Source organism: Phalacrocorax aristotelis, chromosome 19 (assembly GCF_949628215.1).
Source record: "Phalacrocorax aristotelis chromosome 19, bGulAri2.1, whole genome shotgun sequence".
NCBI lineage: Eukaryota > Metazoa > Chordata > Aves > Suliformes > Phalacrocoracidae > Phalacrocorax > Phalacrocorax aristotelis.
Window position 1 is genome coordinate 6,209,763 of NC_134294.1, and position 18,046 is coordinate 6,227,808.

General features: G+C 42.4%; 1 protein-coding gene across 10 annotated transcripts; it reads right to left on the reverse strand.

Moving 5' to 3' along the window:
* Positions 1-2: 2 nt before the first annotated feature.
* Positions 3-15,648, reverse strand: TNFRSF4 (TNF receptor superfamily member 4). 10 transcript variants are annotated; one of them, XM_075113994.1, is made up of 12 exons: positions 14,269-15,648; positions 13,725-13,944; positions 12,743-12,949; positions 11,332-11,524; positions 9,247-9,334; positions 8,553-8,702; positions 5,038-5,160; positions 4,585-4,686; positions 4,090-4,156; positions 3,346-3,575; positions 2,898-3,023; positions 3-2,152 (listed from the first exon to the last, which is right to left on the reverse strand). In XM_075113994.1, the coding sequence occupies exons 6-12, from the start codon at positions 8,626-8,628 to the stop codon at positions 2,082-2,084; spliced, it is 795 nt and encodes a 264-aa protein (XP_074970095.1). In that variant the 5' UTR covers positions 8,629-8,702; positions 9,247-9,334; positions 11,332-11,524; positions 12,743-12,949; positions 13,725-13,944; positions 14,269-15,648; the 3' UTR covers positions 3-2,081. The 10 variants fall into 10 exon arrangements, with proteins under 10 accessions (XP_074970095.1, XP_074970096.1, XP_074970093.1 ...); XM_075113995.1 differs by lacking the exon at positions 9,247-9,334 and having other exon boundaries at positions 11,368-11,544; XM_075113992.1 differs by lacking the exon at positions 9,247-9,334 and having other exon boundaries at positions 11,332-11,544.
* Between the last annotated feature and the right edge of the window lie 2,398 nt (positions 15,649-18,046).

Genomic DNA, 18,046 nt, shown 5'->3' on the forward strand with positions numbered 1-18,046 from the left:
CATTTAGCTGCTATCACAATTTATTTAAAAAAGTCACTATCACACTTCCTATGTAATACAAACGTTTATATACATTGTATATGAACTTTAAAATAGGAAACCACTGCTAAGTACGCCATATGTATAACATATAAGGAAACATATGTTTAAAAAACACGTTTCTAGACACCAGTTGTATTCTTGAATACATTTCCTGTTGCATATTTTGGCATATGCTTTGGTACTGTGTATATGAAATACCTATCTCTAATGAGTTATCCACTGAGGAGTTATATTTGAAGTGTAAAACACTTCTGAATTATGTCACTTTCAAGTTCACTTCTTCTTGAACTTTTACACTAAGGTATTTAAGTGATATTAAAACCTGTTGACAATCACACTTCAAAATCTGAAGTGTCTGAGAGAAACCTGAACCTGCTACCTGAAATTTGAATGTTTTCCAAAACTAAAGACTGATTAACTTGTGGCAAAACATTACAGAAGTAAAATTAATTTCATACAGCGTACAGGCAACCAGGTATTTTAACTGCAGAGGCCAAATCAAGAACACTTCTTCAGTTCTGAATGCGGGTTCCACTGACAGTGTGCACAAGGCGATCATCCAGATGAATGGTCAGAGCATAGTTTAGGTATCTATCCACTGCTACATGGTCTTTGCACGTCTTCACTAAAATGCAACCCTTGAAGGCCCAGAGAGTCAGCACTGTGTTGAGTTCAGCTCTTGCCTCTCACAACAGAGAACACCTAAGGAGTTATTCTTTTCTAAACCATCACAAAATTATCATTCATCAGCAGAAAACTCTAAGCGTCCATGTATACACTCCTAAACCCAAGACATCAACCGCCTCTCCCCAAATCCAGAGCGCTGTCTGGAACCAAACCTGCTTGTGGGTTTCTCCCTGCATTCACAGCAAGCAGTCAAGTCCCACAAAAGTGGTTTAAGCTGAACAGCTTTACTGTGGAGAAGTCCAAGCTTGACTGGAGCAGCCTTGCTGATGACAGACACACCAGGGTGTTCAGCACAACAGGATGTCCACCAAGAGGAAGCACACAGCGCGTCGGTTGCACAGGGCTTACAGATAAAACATTAGTTATACACGGCAGCTACCAAAGTTTACACTGCAGACAAGTGATACTACCTCTCCCCCTATTTTGCACTACAGTTTCCACTAATAATGTTCTAATCAGAAATTGCCATTCCCTTTGCCTTCTGGCAATCCACATATTCTGGTTTTCACACACATGAAGATCTCCATGGAAATTCCCAAACACCTGGAGATCTGGAGCTATCTGGTGATCATGAGTAATTCCATGCGTTGGCCTGACAGTGGGGATGCTGCTCAGCATGTTAACATGACGTTTTCTCAATGGGTATGTCTGAAGAAATACAGAAGAGAGAAGTAGCACTGAGTAGCCATTGTGGTGCTATTCGGGCGCATGGCCAGCACAAGAGTCACCAGCAATGACAACTGGCCCTGGAGGAACAGCTAACATCTGCCACTCAACTTGACCAAGAAGAAATAACTTGAAAAAAACTGGAAGCACAAAGGTTGCTGGGTATGTTCATCAGGGGAGATTCTCCTCTTAAAGCGAGGAGAGTTCATCTGGCAACTAGACTGAAACACTGGAGATACCTGTACTGAGGAGAGAAACGTGCTCTGCTTGGCATCTCGGAATTGTAAGACGAGATATAAACTCAGTCATAAAGCAGGTCTTTTGATTTCCCTGTTTTTCTGTCTGCTCAATGGTCAGCTCTTACAGCTTCATGAATGCTTTCTTCAGTCCAAAGACAACTGCCCATCACTGCATACAGGATTCTCTAGAAACACAGAGGACTCTATCAACTCAGTCCTGGCAATGGGGATGCTGTACACAGCATCTGCCAAAGAAATCATATAATTCCACCAAGAACAGCTACTCCGACTGGCATTAGGACCAAAGGGGCCACTCGACCAGACCCAAAGGAACCGAAGTGCAATTAGTTGGCCACATCCACACATACAGCGACAGAATGCACTGTCACATTACTTGTTAAAAATCGATCCGCTCAGAAATGCGGGAAACAGTAACATAGTGTGTAGTCAGTTTTTGATGAGACTAGAATTGGAGTCAATTTGTTCTTCCTGGACAGGAATTCGACAGATCCTTTCTCCTGAAAGACAGATAATAATAATAATATAATAACAACAACAACTACTAAATAAAATACTGTAGAGAGTAGAAGGGGCAGGAAGAGGGAAACCAGGGACTCTTCTAGTTTCATGGATGACTTGGCAGATATGAGTGACATTTAGGTCAGTGCTTGTCCTTCCAGACAGGGGTAGGAAACACCAAGTGTAGGGAAGAGTGAAAATACACTTTACCATTGCTCTATGAATGGAACATGAGGCAGCTGTGGGCTGCCTCAAGAGCCAGGCTGCCACTTAATTCTGAACATGGAGTTCAGCCTTTCTCAGTCAAACCTTTCCTGTGTTTGCAGGAGACACTTCAAGACAGTTCATTTCCATGTAGGCAAAAAAGTTCACAATATAATCTTTAAAAGACCATTGATTCTGTATCTTCTCTGTACTGAATAGAATTCCCTGCACAAAATCGTTACACCATTTTTGCAGGGACTAAGGGAGAGAAAGGCTGGGAGGGGTTAAAAATCAGAGACTCCTTCTGCATGGCAACAAGCAGGGGAATTTGTGCTCTATAAGAATGCAAATTTGAGACACTATGACCTCTAGTGCATCAGGACTAAAGAGAGGATCAACCACTGGTATTAATGGCAGATGACACTGTGCTACTTAGCCAGGTAGACTTCATTTCGACTGAAGCAATTATCAAAGTTCAAATAGGGGGCCCTGATTATTCTCTTTCCTATACATTTTTTCCCCCCATAAAAAGAAACTCACCCTGATGTATGTTTCTACGAGGTTTCCTCTTGGTCTCTTTTTTGGCTGCTTGGATAATCAACAAGAAGATGGACATTCCACTCACCATGAGCAATATCAGACAAATAAGGATAAGCGATAAAGACCCTAGAAGAAAAAGGGGAAAAGAAAACACTAAAAGGATTCACAGTTCTAGCTAGAGTTTCCATGGCTTTCCAGCTTCAAAAGATGGAATCTAGAACCGTAGAAGTTCTAGTACCCCTGAACCACAAAGCCTAAAATCCCAGCTGCCAAGCAGACCAGCAAGAAGCCTGGAATCCTGCATGTGTCTCCCTGAAAGACTGTGACATACAGATATGGCTTCTGAGAAAGAGTGTGATTTCATTTCCAATGAAATCAGTTTCAGGGGAAAACTCCTGGCCAGCTCTAGTAAACAGAGAGACTAGACTTGGTCATTCCCTTTCCTTACCCCAGTTAGTCTCTGAGGGGCTGTTCATATCCGGGCAAATGAAAGGAATCACACTGGGTCTGGACGGTGAGAACACTGCAGTTGACGTATTATTCTTGTGGTCAGTAGTGGAAAGATTCAAAGCAGGTGTTGCACTCTGAGACGTGGCGGACTGCGTGACATGGTTGCTGCAAACAGCATCAGCCACTTTAGTTCCTTGCCGAAGAGTATTTTTCCCAAGAATGCTGCAGCTAGAGGTGTAAAATAAATGAGTGTAGTTTTTAAAAAAAAATCGCAGCAATGACTTTAAGTGATTTCCATGGAACAAGTGAGTGAACATTTTATCAATACAAACTCAGGCTTCACCTGAGATTCTACAGATATGCAAAGAACAATGAAGCTAATTTAAGTTATTACTGGGAAAAAAATGAGATCCTGTTTTTCTTAGCATCTGTGCATGTAACAGCCTTGTAGCACGGCTGCATTTGGCAAGGGAGCCTTTTGCTACAGACATAAAACCTCCAGAACTTTAAAAAAAAAAGGCTGAGAATACTGTTGTTGCCACAGGTGACGAGAGAAAGGGCAGAAGGCAGACAGATGCTTCAAATCAGTACACAGACTGCCTAAGGCTCCTGAGAGTCATGAGGAACGTGGTTTCATGGCACCTTGTGCAGGTTTACTCTACACAGCATGACTTGGGCATCAACTGCCACAGAAGTAAACCCAAAATGTTGCTCTAAACACATTTGGATCAGTGATACATACTTGGTCCAAGGTCGACAGTTTTCATTTTGCCCTATGGAATACGACCCTTCAGGACATGGTGAGCATACTGGGAAAAGAGGAAGAGGCAGAATTTGAGTTCAGTTAGCAACATAAATGTGCAACAGCTACACCATAATTACACTAATAGCTTATACTAGCAGTCTAGCTTACAGAACTGACCCAACAAAACCCACATAGACTCTAAAAACCATAGTCATTGGGTCAGAAGTAACACAACGTTCTCAGTGGTTCATTTTAGTCTGCAACTGGCAAGGCCTCCTGTTTTCTCTACCAGCTCATTATGGATATTAACAAGGAGAGCATTAAGATTTCTGACAGCTCAGGAATCACAGAGCAGCAGTTTGCAGAACTACCGTGCTTTAACACTTGTGTGGAGATATCAATGGGGTATCAACAGCTCTTACACTAGAAATGGCAACTGTCTCAATCTGAAGGGGAGGGAAGACTTTGGAGTCTGACACATCACTAACTTACCGCTTCCCAGTGTATGCCTGACATCTGGCATGTAACCTGCAACACACATGCAAATTCTGTCAGAGGTCTTCTCACACTTCTTCACTTCCACGCTCCCCTTCCCTAGCAACAACACAATAAAGGGCAAGGGAAAGACATGAAATAAGAAAAAAAAATGTAATTACTCGATGCCTATCTGCTGCGTGTCGAAACAACTGCAGAGAACAGATTAACAATTCTGAAGACACCAGCTTTCAGGCAGTGCAAGCCTGCTTCCCTTTGAAGGCTCCACCATCAGTAACAATCAAGAGATACCAGATATTGAAATAACCACCCAGTCTTTGGACTTGGTCGTCTCAAGCAGCAGGCTTTATGACACCAGCCTTCGAGGAGCATGCAAAGATGATAAAGCGTATGGAGACTGATTGCCTCCCAGATTTGTATAGAGAAATTACCACTATCCAGCTGACTTACTAGTGTCGCAGATTGTACAACTCTTGCAGAAGCTGTGGTGGTACTCATTACTAAAGTAGCCATTTTGACAGGGCAGACAGACTGTGTCTGTTGTTGCTGTGCAGCGGTTTCTCATTCTTTCACCTAAAACAAAGACCACGTAGAAGGAGGAACAGATTGTTATCAGAGGGAAGCCCTCTTCATTTTCATGCATTAGAATGAAAGAGCACCCAGAAAGAGACAGTTCCACTTACAACTCTGGCTGAATACGTTCTGCAGGTTTAGATATACCAGGATCCCTAGAAGTTTTGACCCATAGCACCACTGTAAATTAAGCGGCTAAAATGGGCTACGAGGGGCCTGACAGCTTGCCGAGAGTTGAGGCGATGCCCCAAATGATTCTCCCAGTGGATTCCAAATATCACTTCTCCAGACCACCTTTTCATATGGTTTAGACATCACTGTTTGCAGCCAGTGTCAGTTAGGTCAAGAAGCAGGTTTTTAGCATAGCAGTAAGTCTGATCTCCAGTGTAATGCAATGGCTTTATGACAGATCCTGCCTTCCCTTAGGAGATAAATCATGCAGTTCAACCCAAATTAATCCCAAACAGGTACAAAAGATGGCAATGGACTGCTCAGGTTTGCAGAAAATTCATTAGTGAAGTAGCCGCTTGTAGTATCTTTCTGTTGGCATTTTGAAAGCCCGTTAGGCATGAAAGAATGCGGTTGTATTTTGATACGCATCTGTACTGGCACCCAACAACATCAGCGACATTACTAGCTCCATTTCATAAACAATGCGACACAGCACAAGACGCAAGGCAGGCGTTTGTTACTGTCCCAGACAGCATGTGTGTATCACACATTGCGTTTTGAAACAAGCTCTGAATGCTTGCACCGCAAATTGCAACCTGTACGGAGCACAGCACTTACACAGAAATGCAGAGTGCTGTGCTACGATGACAAGGTCTGTGAGCAAAGCGACTTGCCGAAACAGCAAGTTAACAGTGGATTTTGGAAAAGGAGCCCGACATGTTCTTTCTGTCTCACTAGCTTCTCTCCCTACAGCACAGGCTGCAGGAACCACAGACAGCTTTAATGACACAGGGTTTTACAGCTGACCTTAAGTACATCCCTATTCTCACAGACTTTCTTTCGTTTTGGTTCCTTTTCCCATTCTGTAGGTGAACAATAAGGAATGAGTCTCTTGCTCACTCATTTTCTCTGCATTTTATCGAGTGCTATCAGTGGCAAAATACAGGAGATTTTTACTGACTACAATACATACGATATACTTCTATCTTTTTACCATCTACACAATCAGGAAGAGACTATGAAGAAATGTTTCCCCAACTGCAGCAGACGTGCTAACGATGCAAAACACTGATAGAAGTTCTTTCAGTGTAAGGAGGAACAAAAAACCTTAAGAGATAAACGATTATCTGTATCTGCATACTTTAAATTGAGTTCAGAAACACTCAGATTTAAATAGTTTTAAGAATAATGCAGTAAACTGCCTCAAGTCTTAAAGGCTGAATTTATTCCAATTAGCATCTTCGAAGATGACAGTAGATCGGTGAACTGATCTAGTATTAAGTAGACTTAATTATGAAAAGAGAAAGTAATTATTCTGAAAGATGCACAGAAAACCATATGCAGGATTTTAAGTTGCAACTGCATTTACAAACATGATCTGCGCTGCTCCTGGGCACGTAGATGTACCCTTCTTTTAGTACTGGCAATATTGACTGTACTAAAAATAAGCCCTTCTGTTAAGGGGATTGTTCCTTGAACAGCAATATTAGCTGTTAATTGTTGTTCCTCTTCATCACCGAGTCACTTCTATAATTAAATCCCAACTATTGAAGTATTTGAGGTTTGATATTTTGCATTTCTGCTTCTCAACACTGCCCTGCCTTTAAAGATACTCAGATTGTAGAAAAAAACCACACATATGATGCAAAACCCAGAATTCAGATTCATTCAGTTTCAACAATAAGGAGGAAACATACGTTTCCTGTCAAGTTATGCTTTGCTAATCTCTGTCTATGAATTAAGCATATCTTTTTCATTAAAAAAAACCACCAAGTCTTAAGTACTACAAACCCTGCTACAAAAGAAAGCTTAAAAAACATCTTTAGCAACAGAATTCATCACCATTTCCAATCTTATGCAAGACTTCTGAGGTTCTTTACGTGATAGGTAAAGGACAGTAAGATAAATGCAACCCTCTTTTCTCACCTAATACTCCCACAGTGACAATACACCAGACTGACACATTAAGGAAGCGGAGCCACACAAAGGAGGTTAAGAACACGTAGGTCCTTCAAAGAGGAAGATTCCTGAATGTAGTATGTTACATAAGTAATTTTTGTCAGTTTAGACTGGTGTGAAGACTCTTCATCAAATGCTTTTTCTCCATGCTGCGCTTCCTACATTTCAATATTTCATAGAATCACAGAACATCCTGAGTTAGAAGGGACCCACAAGGATCATCGAGTCCAACTCCTTGATTTCCATCGAGCTGTTTTCCACCACCTGTGAGTTATTAACAGATATTACATCACACCCTTATAACCAACATCCAGGGAAAACTACTTACCAGGGGCACAGTCCTTGCAGCATTTTTCACCAAAAGGATATTGACGTTCTTTGCATTTCAATCCCAAGCAATGACTAACAGTGACTGCCAGCAGCAAGAACAAAACAGTAGAAAAATGCAAATAAAAACCCAGAACTACCATAATGCAGCCCTACTGTCCCAGCAAAATTCTGAGAGTCAAACTCTTGGAGAAGTGATTCTAAACTGCTGGTGACCAGAACAAATACATGTCAGTTGCCGGGAAATTCCCAGCATGTGGCTCCACGCCCCCACCCTTTTTCCACACCCCACAAACCTATTTTGTGCAGTTCACAACTGAAATATTCATAGGCAGAAAGACAGCATGCTGAGTAGCATTTTGAAAAGATTTCCATTCATAGCCTTAAAACAGAGTGCCTCCAGCCAGGTACATACCTCTCTACACAGCATTAAAGCACAGTCCTTGAATGCCAGGAGAACTAGAAGAGACGATCCTTGTTATTGTGAAGAGGAGTATTAAAGCAATACGCTGAAAACCTTTTCAGATGAGAGCCACAGGTAAAATGAGACATAGCCCACGCAGGCTTCCCCCTTAAAAGGTGAAAGAACAGATTCTCTCCCCTTGGTCTCACGGTAATGGCAGACCCGTGACTTTTATTGCTGCATAGGAACGCACGCCGTTAATACATTTCTCTCCTCAGGTAGAGTGTGGAATCACAGATCATCAGTCATCTTGATACTGCCCTGAGGAACTAGCAAAACCTACAGACGAGAAGGATTTGCAGTCTCCATTTCGACTCCTACTACCAGACTGCCTGCGCTGCACTGAAGGAAAGCAAGCTCCTGACTCCAAAATCAGGTAACTTTGTGTTACCCTTACCATTTGCTCCCATGGAAAGAAAAGCTTCCAGCAGAGGTGCGCTCTGTGAAAGCAAAAGATGTAATATTCACATACCAGCTATTTTGAATCCTATTTTGCTCCACAGAAGCATATTAACTCCGGAATCCAAAGCCCCAGAAGGCTTCTCCATCCAGCTGCGCGAGCCAGCAACAGGACAGCAACGGAGGAGGATGAAGCATGCCGGCACAGCAGTCCTGCCCTCACCTAACACAAGCATGCAGAGCAGAGACAAAAAGGGATCACACTAGCAATTAGTGGGTTTAACTTTCTAGGCTCACTACTAGAATTTTACTAATTTCATCTTACTGATCTAGGATCTAAATTTTAGGTCTTCCAGTTCTAAGAGACTTGAGCAACTCTTATGCAAAGGCCCAAGCAAACATATCCTACAGTAATCAAAAATGGTTTAAAATAAAATAAAATGTATTTTTCTCAAAGATGTTTTATTTTTAGTTAAAAAACATAGCCAGACTTCCCAGACAAAGCAGATCTACAGTCACTTTACGTCTAAATGCAAAGGAGATCTGGCTGGAACAGAACTACACGGGGAATCCAATGTGCCTGCAGCATCTGGGAGGACTGAACAGCAATATCGCGGCACGTTTATTCAGAACTGCCACTTTTCATTTCTTAAATTTCTGTATGACTGTTTAAGAGTGGAAGGGGAGACAAAAGTGAGCAAACCACTATTTCTCTACTTCTATTTTTCAAGCATTTTGGAAAACAGACACTACAAAAGAAGTTATACCTTAAAGCCATTCTTTCCAAAAGGGAGCAAAGCCGACAGAGCAAGTAAACGGTACCAGCTGAACTTCAACTACCTTCACATTCAGCACCTGCACACAGGAAATATCCAAATCTCTTCCCACTGTAGTATCGTACTCAAAACAATTTAAATGGCTTTATGCCTCATGACTCAGTCATTCCCTCAGCACTGTTTAATCAGATTTTTTTACCCCCCCAATTCTCTTTCACAAACAGTAGCAGACTTTACCTATTCGGTAAGTCGATTGTCATTCATTAAGAAACTGAAAATGCAAACTCCGACGACGTTCACAAACAAGGTAAGGTTAAAATTCTGCTATATACATTTAAACTAAAAACGCCCAAATTACTAGAGCAGCGATGATAAAGCAGTGATATTGTTAAGGATACTTTAATATAAATTAAACGCTCACTTAATAAAAGCAGGTAGCGCAAAAACGTCATCTACCATCTTAAGAATTCAGCTTTTATGTATGGCATCCTTAAGTGTTACCAGGCTCAATATTGCCAGACTCCTTTGCGTAGCCATATTACGCAAGTAAATAAAACAGGGAGAGAACACGGTGATTATCCCACAGCCTTTTGCGTCTAATGCACCCCTTGGCTGGATTTTCACTGATGCAAAGGAACCTCTCCCAAACGCTGCCTGGCATTGCGGTGGGAATCACACGTGCCACAGGCGTTAACCCAAAAAGCGGGTTCCTTCCCCCGGGGTGGCAAAACGCCAAGCTACACCCAGAGCGGAGGGATTTTATTCATTGCATGCTTGTGCACAGGCGGGTGCCGGTAACTGCGCAGAGCTAGCACCCTGCACCGAGACCCTGCAATACGGTTCAATGTGTCAGTCACAGCAATATTCCCGCCCCGCAGCTGGTCATTGGCTCATTGCTTTCTGACATCATCTTAAAGGTACAGCTCCCTTTAAATTTGCCACACATGCTCAGGGAGTGAGGGGCTTATTTGAGTATATGAGGGGCTTTCTGACCTGTGGGCATGATTTTTAGCATTATGATGCTAAAGGACACTTAGCTTTAGTTCTTATCAACGTGCATAAACATCCCTATTAGTTGTCCTCCTTGACCATGTTCTTTATCACTCAGCTTTCAGCATCTTCTGAGGTGGGATGTTCCCTCCTGTCAGTCCCTCAGCTCTTTTTCAAGGATATAGTCAGAAAACAAATGCTTCCCTATCTCTCAGCTCCCTGCTCTGGCCACCAAATTCTGTTTTGCCAGGCTCACAGGGTTCATTGTTATTGCTTAGTGGAAAACTCCATTTTCTTCAGGATATCGTTGCGTCCCCCCCCCCGCCCTTTGAGACTAAGAGACCTTCTTCATGAGTCTCATAAATCTCACTCCTTTTCATAAGCCGTATATAGTTTTACTATCATACTAGTAATAGATCCAACTAATATACAATCACAATTATAACAACCTTTGCAACCATCCAGTAAGGGAGAATCCAAGTTTATGTAGTATTTTTTTAACTATCTGATTGTTATTGAAGCCCTCAGGTCCTGGTTTGACTTTGCCACTTGTTTTATTCAGTTTAATTAATCATTTAGAGTTTCAGTACTGTTTGGGATGTGAACACAATGATCCTTACCACTTAAATTTATATATACACAAACCCCATGACCGTGTAGTAACATCCGAATGCAATTACTTTACCCACTGTTACTGAATTTTTAGTTATTATGAGTTCAAAGGTTCAATTTAAATCTAGAACTAAGATTCCCCAATCTGGGGGTGGGGGGTTGCAACAGGTTTTGGAAGTAGAAGACATGCGGTCATGCACTCAAAGTGCTGCTATTTTGGATTCTCCCGGATGACTGGATAAGTTGTAAGATTAAATTTACTGAATATATGACCATCAACTTGGCATAGTTTAACACCACTTTCTGAGGGGGTTCTATAACTATCCTTGTGGGGAAAATAGGTGCTTAATCTCTACATAGACAAGCCCTGCTTCCTAAGCACAGCTCACCAAGGGTCTCTGGTCAATCAAAGTCTAACTTCTCCAGCTGTGGTGCAGGTTCATTTATCTTGATCGGGCCTTATGTACTTTTTACCTGTGTAAAATGAGTCCAGGAATCAGTTCCTTCTACCTTAATCGCAGCATAAGTCTTCAATAGTACAGTAGAGGGTCCTTTCCACTTTTCTTTCAACAGTTCATCTTTCCTGGTTCGTACATAGACAGCGTCTCCTGACTGGAATGGGTGGACTGGTGCGTCCAAGGGAAGAGAAGCTGTTTGATTTAGGTACCTGTGCAGCAAAGATAAAGTCTGCGAGAGAAAAATCAAATATTCCTTGATGGCAGCCTGTCCTCTTATATGCATTTTGTCCCCCTTGATGTTTAAGAGTTTTGTGGGATATGCTTTCCCGTATATGATCTCCAAGGGACTAACCCTTTCCTTAACCCTCAGGGTTATTAAAATTCACAAAAGAGCTAAAGGTAAGGCTTCTAATCCCATTAAAGCGTGCTTCCTGGCGAAGTGTGGAAACTTGCCTTGAGGGTCTGATTCATCCTTTCCACTTTCCCACTAGTTTGAGGCCTCCAGGGGGTGTGTAGTTCCCACTTAATCTGTAAAAACTTGGAAAACGCCTGTACTACTTCTGCAATAAAATGAGGCCCATTGTCAGAGGAGATACCTTCTGGAATACCAAATCCAGATATAATTTCTTTCAATAAAATCTTAATAACTCCTCTACCTTTGTTGGTACGACAAGGGAAAGCTTCTGGCCAGAGAAATTATCTACTAATACCAATAGATATACTGATTACATCTAGGTAACTCTGAAAAGCCTATCTGCCAGTATTCCCCTGGCGTTACTCCTTGTCATAATCTTCTTCCTGATTTGGGGGTTATTAGCACAACAGACAGTACTTTTTTTTTCACTACAATATCCGCTATAGTTTGTGTCTTGGGCCCAGAAACACTTCTCTTGGCAGTTAATACCAGCGCATCTGCTCCTGTATGCGTTCCTTGGTGTAGTCTTATACATAATATTTCCATCATTTTCTCAGGAGCCAATAATTGTTTCAGTGGTGTCACCCACCAACCTTGATCATTTTTGGAGCAATCCAATTGTTCTGCTAACTAGTTTTCTTTCTCAACATATTTTGGTGGCGAGAGTTCTAAACGAGATCCTGGAATTAAGCCTCCTTCAAATTTTGGCTCCTTCAGGGCTTTAGCTAAGCCATCCGCTTTTCGATTACCTTTCGCAACTTCGCTATTTCCCTTTTGGTGAGCTTTACAATGTATTATTGCAACTGCTTGCAGAAATTTTATAATTCGTGTTCCATATTTTATTGGCACCCCTTGTGAGTTTAGCAGTCCTCTTTCTTTCCAAATCGCCCCGTGTGCATGTACCACTCCAAATGCATATTTGGAATCAGTATATATTAACTCTTTTTCTCATGACTCAGTTCTAAGGCTTGAGTCAGTGCTATCAACTCCGCCTTCTGAGCGGATGTATTACCAGGCAGCGCTCTGCTTTCCAGTGCTTGGGTATTTGTTATCACCGTGTATCCAGCTCTGTGTTTTCCTTCCAACAGGAAGCTGCTGCCATCAGTGAAGAGCTCCACTTCCACGTCAGGCAGAGGCTCGTCCCATAAACCTGGTCTGCTGGGATACACTTGCTCAATGGTGGTTAGGCAATCACGTTGTAATTCATCAGACTCAGAAACTGCGAGTAAAGTAGCAGGATTTAAGGTGGAGATTAGGGAAAGTGTGGCATCATCTTATTCTAGTAATACAGTTTGATATCTCGCTAACCTATTCGGGGAGATCCAGTGGCCTCCCTTGTTTTCAAGAAGGGACGATACAGCATGAGGTACAAACACGGTCATCGGTTCACCCGCTGTCAGTTTCTGAGATTCCTCAATTAAGGCCCTCAGGCAGGCGGGCCAGCCCTTACTAACCTCATCCAATTGCTTGGAAAAGTGTCCCGCTGGCCTTTTCCAGCTCCCCAGTTTTTGTGCCAGCACTCCCAACACCACTTTGTTGTCTTTCACATACATATAATTGAAAGGGTTTTCTCAAATTCGGGAGCCCTAAGGCAGGGACTTCCATTAATTTTCTCTGAATTTCATCAAAACTTGTATGACATTCTGTCGTCCATTCTAGAATCCCTTCCGTTCCTTTTGTGGCAGCATATCATGGCTTGGCAATTAGTCCAAAATCAGGGATCCATAGCCAACACCACTCAGCCATACCTAAAAATCCCCTTAATTGTTTCTTTGAGGTTGGTAAGGCAATTCTGCAAATGGCCTCCTTTCTTTCGGCACTTAATTCTCTCTGTCCTTTTTAACTTCACATCCCATATATTGGGCCCTTTCCTCTTCTACCTGGACCTTCCTTTCAGAAGCTTGATAACCTGCTGAACCCAGAAAATTGAGCAAGCTGCCTGTGGCTTCCAAACACTCTTCACAGGTATCTGAACCAATAAGTCATCTACATACTGTGACAGTGTTATGGCGTAATACTCGTCGTGCCATTGCTCCAATTCCCTCGCCAATGCATTACCAAACAACGCGGGGCTATTTTTGTACCCTTGGGGAAGGACAGTCCCACAGAGCTGCATCTTCCGTCCTGTAGTTGGGTTTTCCCCTTCAAAGGCAAAAATGGTCTGACTCTGTTCATCCACAGGTATGCAAAAGAAAGCATCTTTCAAGTCCAACACTGTAAAAAAAAGTATTACTGTCAGGAATTGAGGCTAGGAGGGTATGTGGATTTGGGACCACAGGGTGTACATCTATCGTTCTCACATTAACTTCTCATAAATCTTGTACTAATCTATACTCCTGAGGGTGAGGCTTCTTTACAGGCAAAATCGGAGTATTACGTTCCAACTGACATTCCCTTAATTGTCCATGTTCTAAAAAGGAATTTATCCCTGGTTCTAATCCCCTCTGAGCTTCCAATTTAATAGGGTATTGCTTCTTTCTTACTGGTTGGGCTCCTGGATTTAGTTCAATCTTTATCTGAGTCACATTCTTGGCTCACCTTGGTGTTCCTGCTGACCACACCGCGGGTATTTCCGCATCTAATACTTCGTCTGGAGTATTTCCTTCTGCAGGATCCTTCCCAGTTAGCAGGCACATCTGGGCTTCCTACGCATTCTCTGGGGGAATATGTAACTGGACAGAATCTTCAGAGAAGGTCAACTGCGCATTTAATTTACGGAGCAAACCCTGTCCAAGTAACAGTAAAGGCCGTTCTGGCATACAGAGGAGTTCATCTGTTAATTTAGTGTTCCCAATCGCGAGCTCCATAGGCTGAAAAAACAGCCTCGAAGTTCTTTTCCCTGTAGCACCAATGATGCTTACCTTAGTCTTGCTTAAAGGTCCCTCACAACTACCTAACATCCCATATATTTCTGATCACGGGACACCGGCTCCTACAAAATCATTCTGCCTTTGTTTCCTCATGCTCCTTTTGGTTTTGCCGGCTTTCCTTTATTCACCACAAGAACAGATGATCCTGAAATTACAGCCCCAATTTTCCTCGAGGTATTTGCTAGAGCGCCTGCATTACCTGTTGCCTCAGGTATAATCAAGGGTTTTAGTGAGGCAGGCGCTCCTCTCAAAAACTACATCGGGATACTTCTCGTTACCGCTGCCCTGGCGGATTGGATCCTGTAACCCACACGTGAGCCATTGCTGTTACCAAAACATTCCCAGGCACAGCAGAGCCAGAGGATCAGCAGTACGGCAGCACAGCAAGCAGCAAAAGCAGAAGAGCAGCCACCGATGAGCACTAGGTTCTAACATACAATAAGGCAAGCAAGCCCCACGGCCAGCACAGAAGCCTGCCCTGTAACAGCTAAACAGCAATAACAGCCATAGATTCGATCTAGCACATTCCAATCAAACCTGTCGGGCACCGCTCTGCTTGAGTAGTAATTACTTCTTGGTGATCGCCTTTGCATCTTGTAAAGTCCTGACTTCGCTTCCTTTTCCAATTCTCTCATTTTACTCCATAACGCAACAACTTCATGGTGAAGAGCTCTAAGACTAGTAATTAATAACCATCCCAATCTCCCTGATAACTTGCGAGACAAATCCAAAGCCACTATACATGGCAACCCATGCACAGCCTTTTCAATTGTCGGGGGGGGGCCAGGCCACCACTGCCCCATCATCTATTTCATCATTTCAGGCCATGCTGCTGGTGGAGCCAATGTAGCCAGGAAAGTGGCCATGGGGGTCCAGCGCTCAGTACTGGGCCTTCCCGGAATAGGGGGAGTCACCATTGCAGCCTCCCCAGTCCCCAACTTTTTTGCCAACCATAGCCTGGGTGTTTCTGGATCCTGCTGACAACGCCACATGTGAGAGCCAGCAAAGGCAGGGCACAGGAACAATCACAAAACCATGGTTGAAATGCAAAGAGTAAATTTATTTTCGTTACCTCGCCAACAAGAGGCACACGAGCAGGGACGCAGGCACTGCGGAGCTCGGCCCTTGCGAGGGGATCACCGAACCTGCTGTTTTAGCCCGTGTTTCAGGGATTTGCACAGGAATAATTTATCACTGTGCTTTGATCTGTCCCACAGCAGGGCAGGAATCTCAAGTGTGTTCAGTAAGTAGCTTCTAAACCTTTCCCAGGCCTGTTATCTAAATACAGACATTTTACTTGTCCAACACACAAGACCAAACAACAATTAATATGGCATATCTGCTTTTAGACACCCCAGCTCTAAGTCACTTGGGCATCTTTACGATCTTCCTCACTTACGGACTCCGATCCTAATTGTCTCGGAGGGGCTACCAATAGCCGAGTATCTTCCTCCATTTCCTCTGACCTTTTTCCTTTTGTCTTACAGTCAGTACAGCACAAATTTTTTTCCGTTTTTTCCCTTTTCTTGGTTAAAGAATAAATTCCACTCCAGTGTTTCAAATCCACCAGACCACGTTTCTTCCTATTATCCCAGTCATTTCTTAATGTAAAGAACAAATCAGCATATCTCATCCCATTTCTCATTTTTCTCCGACAAAACAACATTAGCTGTAATATAGTGCTGTATTTCAAAGACCCATTCCCAAACCATCTTTCACCATCCTCCAACTGATATTGTGGCCACAATTGATTGCAACACCATCTTAATTTATTCTTAGTCATGGGATACCCTCCAAATTTACTCCAACTCTTATGGTGCATCCTACGGGAGAACAAAGAGGAGCCTTCCTGGAAGCAGTGGAAACCAGTTCGGTACCAAAAAAAGAACCAATGTTTCACACAACAAATTCCAAATACAAATGAGGGATTTTCTCTTACAGCTCCCTTTAAATTTGCCACACATGCCCAGGGAGTGAGGGGCTTATTTGAGTAGGGGGCTTTCTGACCTGTGGGTGTAATTTTTAGCATTATGATGCTAAAGGACACTTAGCTCTAGTTCTTATCAACATGCATAAACATCCCTATTAGTTGTCCTCCTTGACCATGTTCTTTATCACTCAGCTTTCAGCATCTTCTGAGGTGGGATGTTCCCTCCTGTCAGTCCCTCAGCTCTTCTTCAAGGATATAGTCGGAAAACAAATGCTTCCCTATCTCTCAGCTCCCTGCTCTGGCCGCCAAATTCTGTTTTGCCAGGCTCACAGGGTTCATTGTTATTGCTTAGTGGAAAATTCCATTTTCTTCAGGATATCACAAGCTGCTCCTAAAAACAGCCTGGATGCAGCTGCTCTGGTTGTAGTAGGAGAGGAGAGCTTCAGAGTGGTGAGTTGAGCTATGCTATGGGTCAGAAAGACGACACTGCTCTGCTTTTAGTCAATATACATGTACCACTTTTCACTACAGATATATACCTATATATAGATCTAACCTAGATATTCTTATCTATATGCGTATCCTAGATATTCTATACAAGCTTTTGAATCCTGGAAAGATGAAACATGTCCATGAGATGATAGCATTCAGCTACAAAGTCCTATTAACAGTAGGCAGATAGGTTCTGTATGTAAAGTGCACATGAAAAAAGAAAAAAAAAAAAAAAGGAAAAACAACATGGATCTCAAAACTAGTGCTTAATAAAAAGCTTTAAAGAAAAAGTCCCTAGATTCCTTAGGGATTACAGGCAAGTAACGGTTGCCCTATGGGAAAGGACCTACAAGAGTCTGAGAAAGATCGAGTGCATATAAAATACTTGAAGGATTTTTTAAATAAATACGTCTATGGACAAACTAGAATAGTTTGAGCTTCTAAAATTCCAAGACAGGAATAATCTCATGTACCTCCAAATCTCACCATGCAGTCCACTTTATCCTTACAGCTGTTAGTTAACTTGTGATCCTGATTTCTGGCAGAGAAAAACAAAACACATTAAGGTGCAGAACTCCACACATACATTAAAAATTAATTTTTCACAGTTGTTGCTCAAGTTTCAGGTTTCTCAGGTGTGTGGCAAATACCGCAACAACTGTACGTACTTTAACAACATACTATGTTACCTTGTATTTTTCAAGGGATTCCACACCCACATTATCAGAGGATGAAACTAAGACTGCATATTCATATTCTTTGCCTCTATTGACAGATGAAGTTCCAAATTTCATCATCGTATTTCAGCTGCTCAAGAATCCCTCTGCGAACTAACTCTTGCTTTCTGAGCATCAGGTGTGATAAGATAGAACTTGTCCACTCAAATTATACCTAAAGAATTGAATTGTGCAAACAACTGGAGTATAATATGAGAATGCAGTCAGGACATTTACGCAATTACCAACTAACATTGCTAAAACTTTTGTCTTAACTAGATTGTGAACAACTGCATTACAAAGCTGTA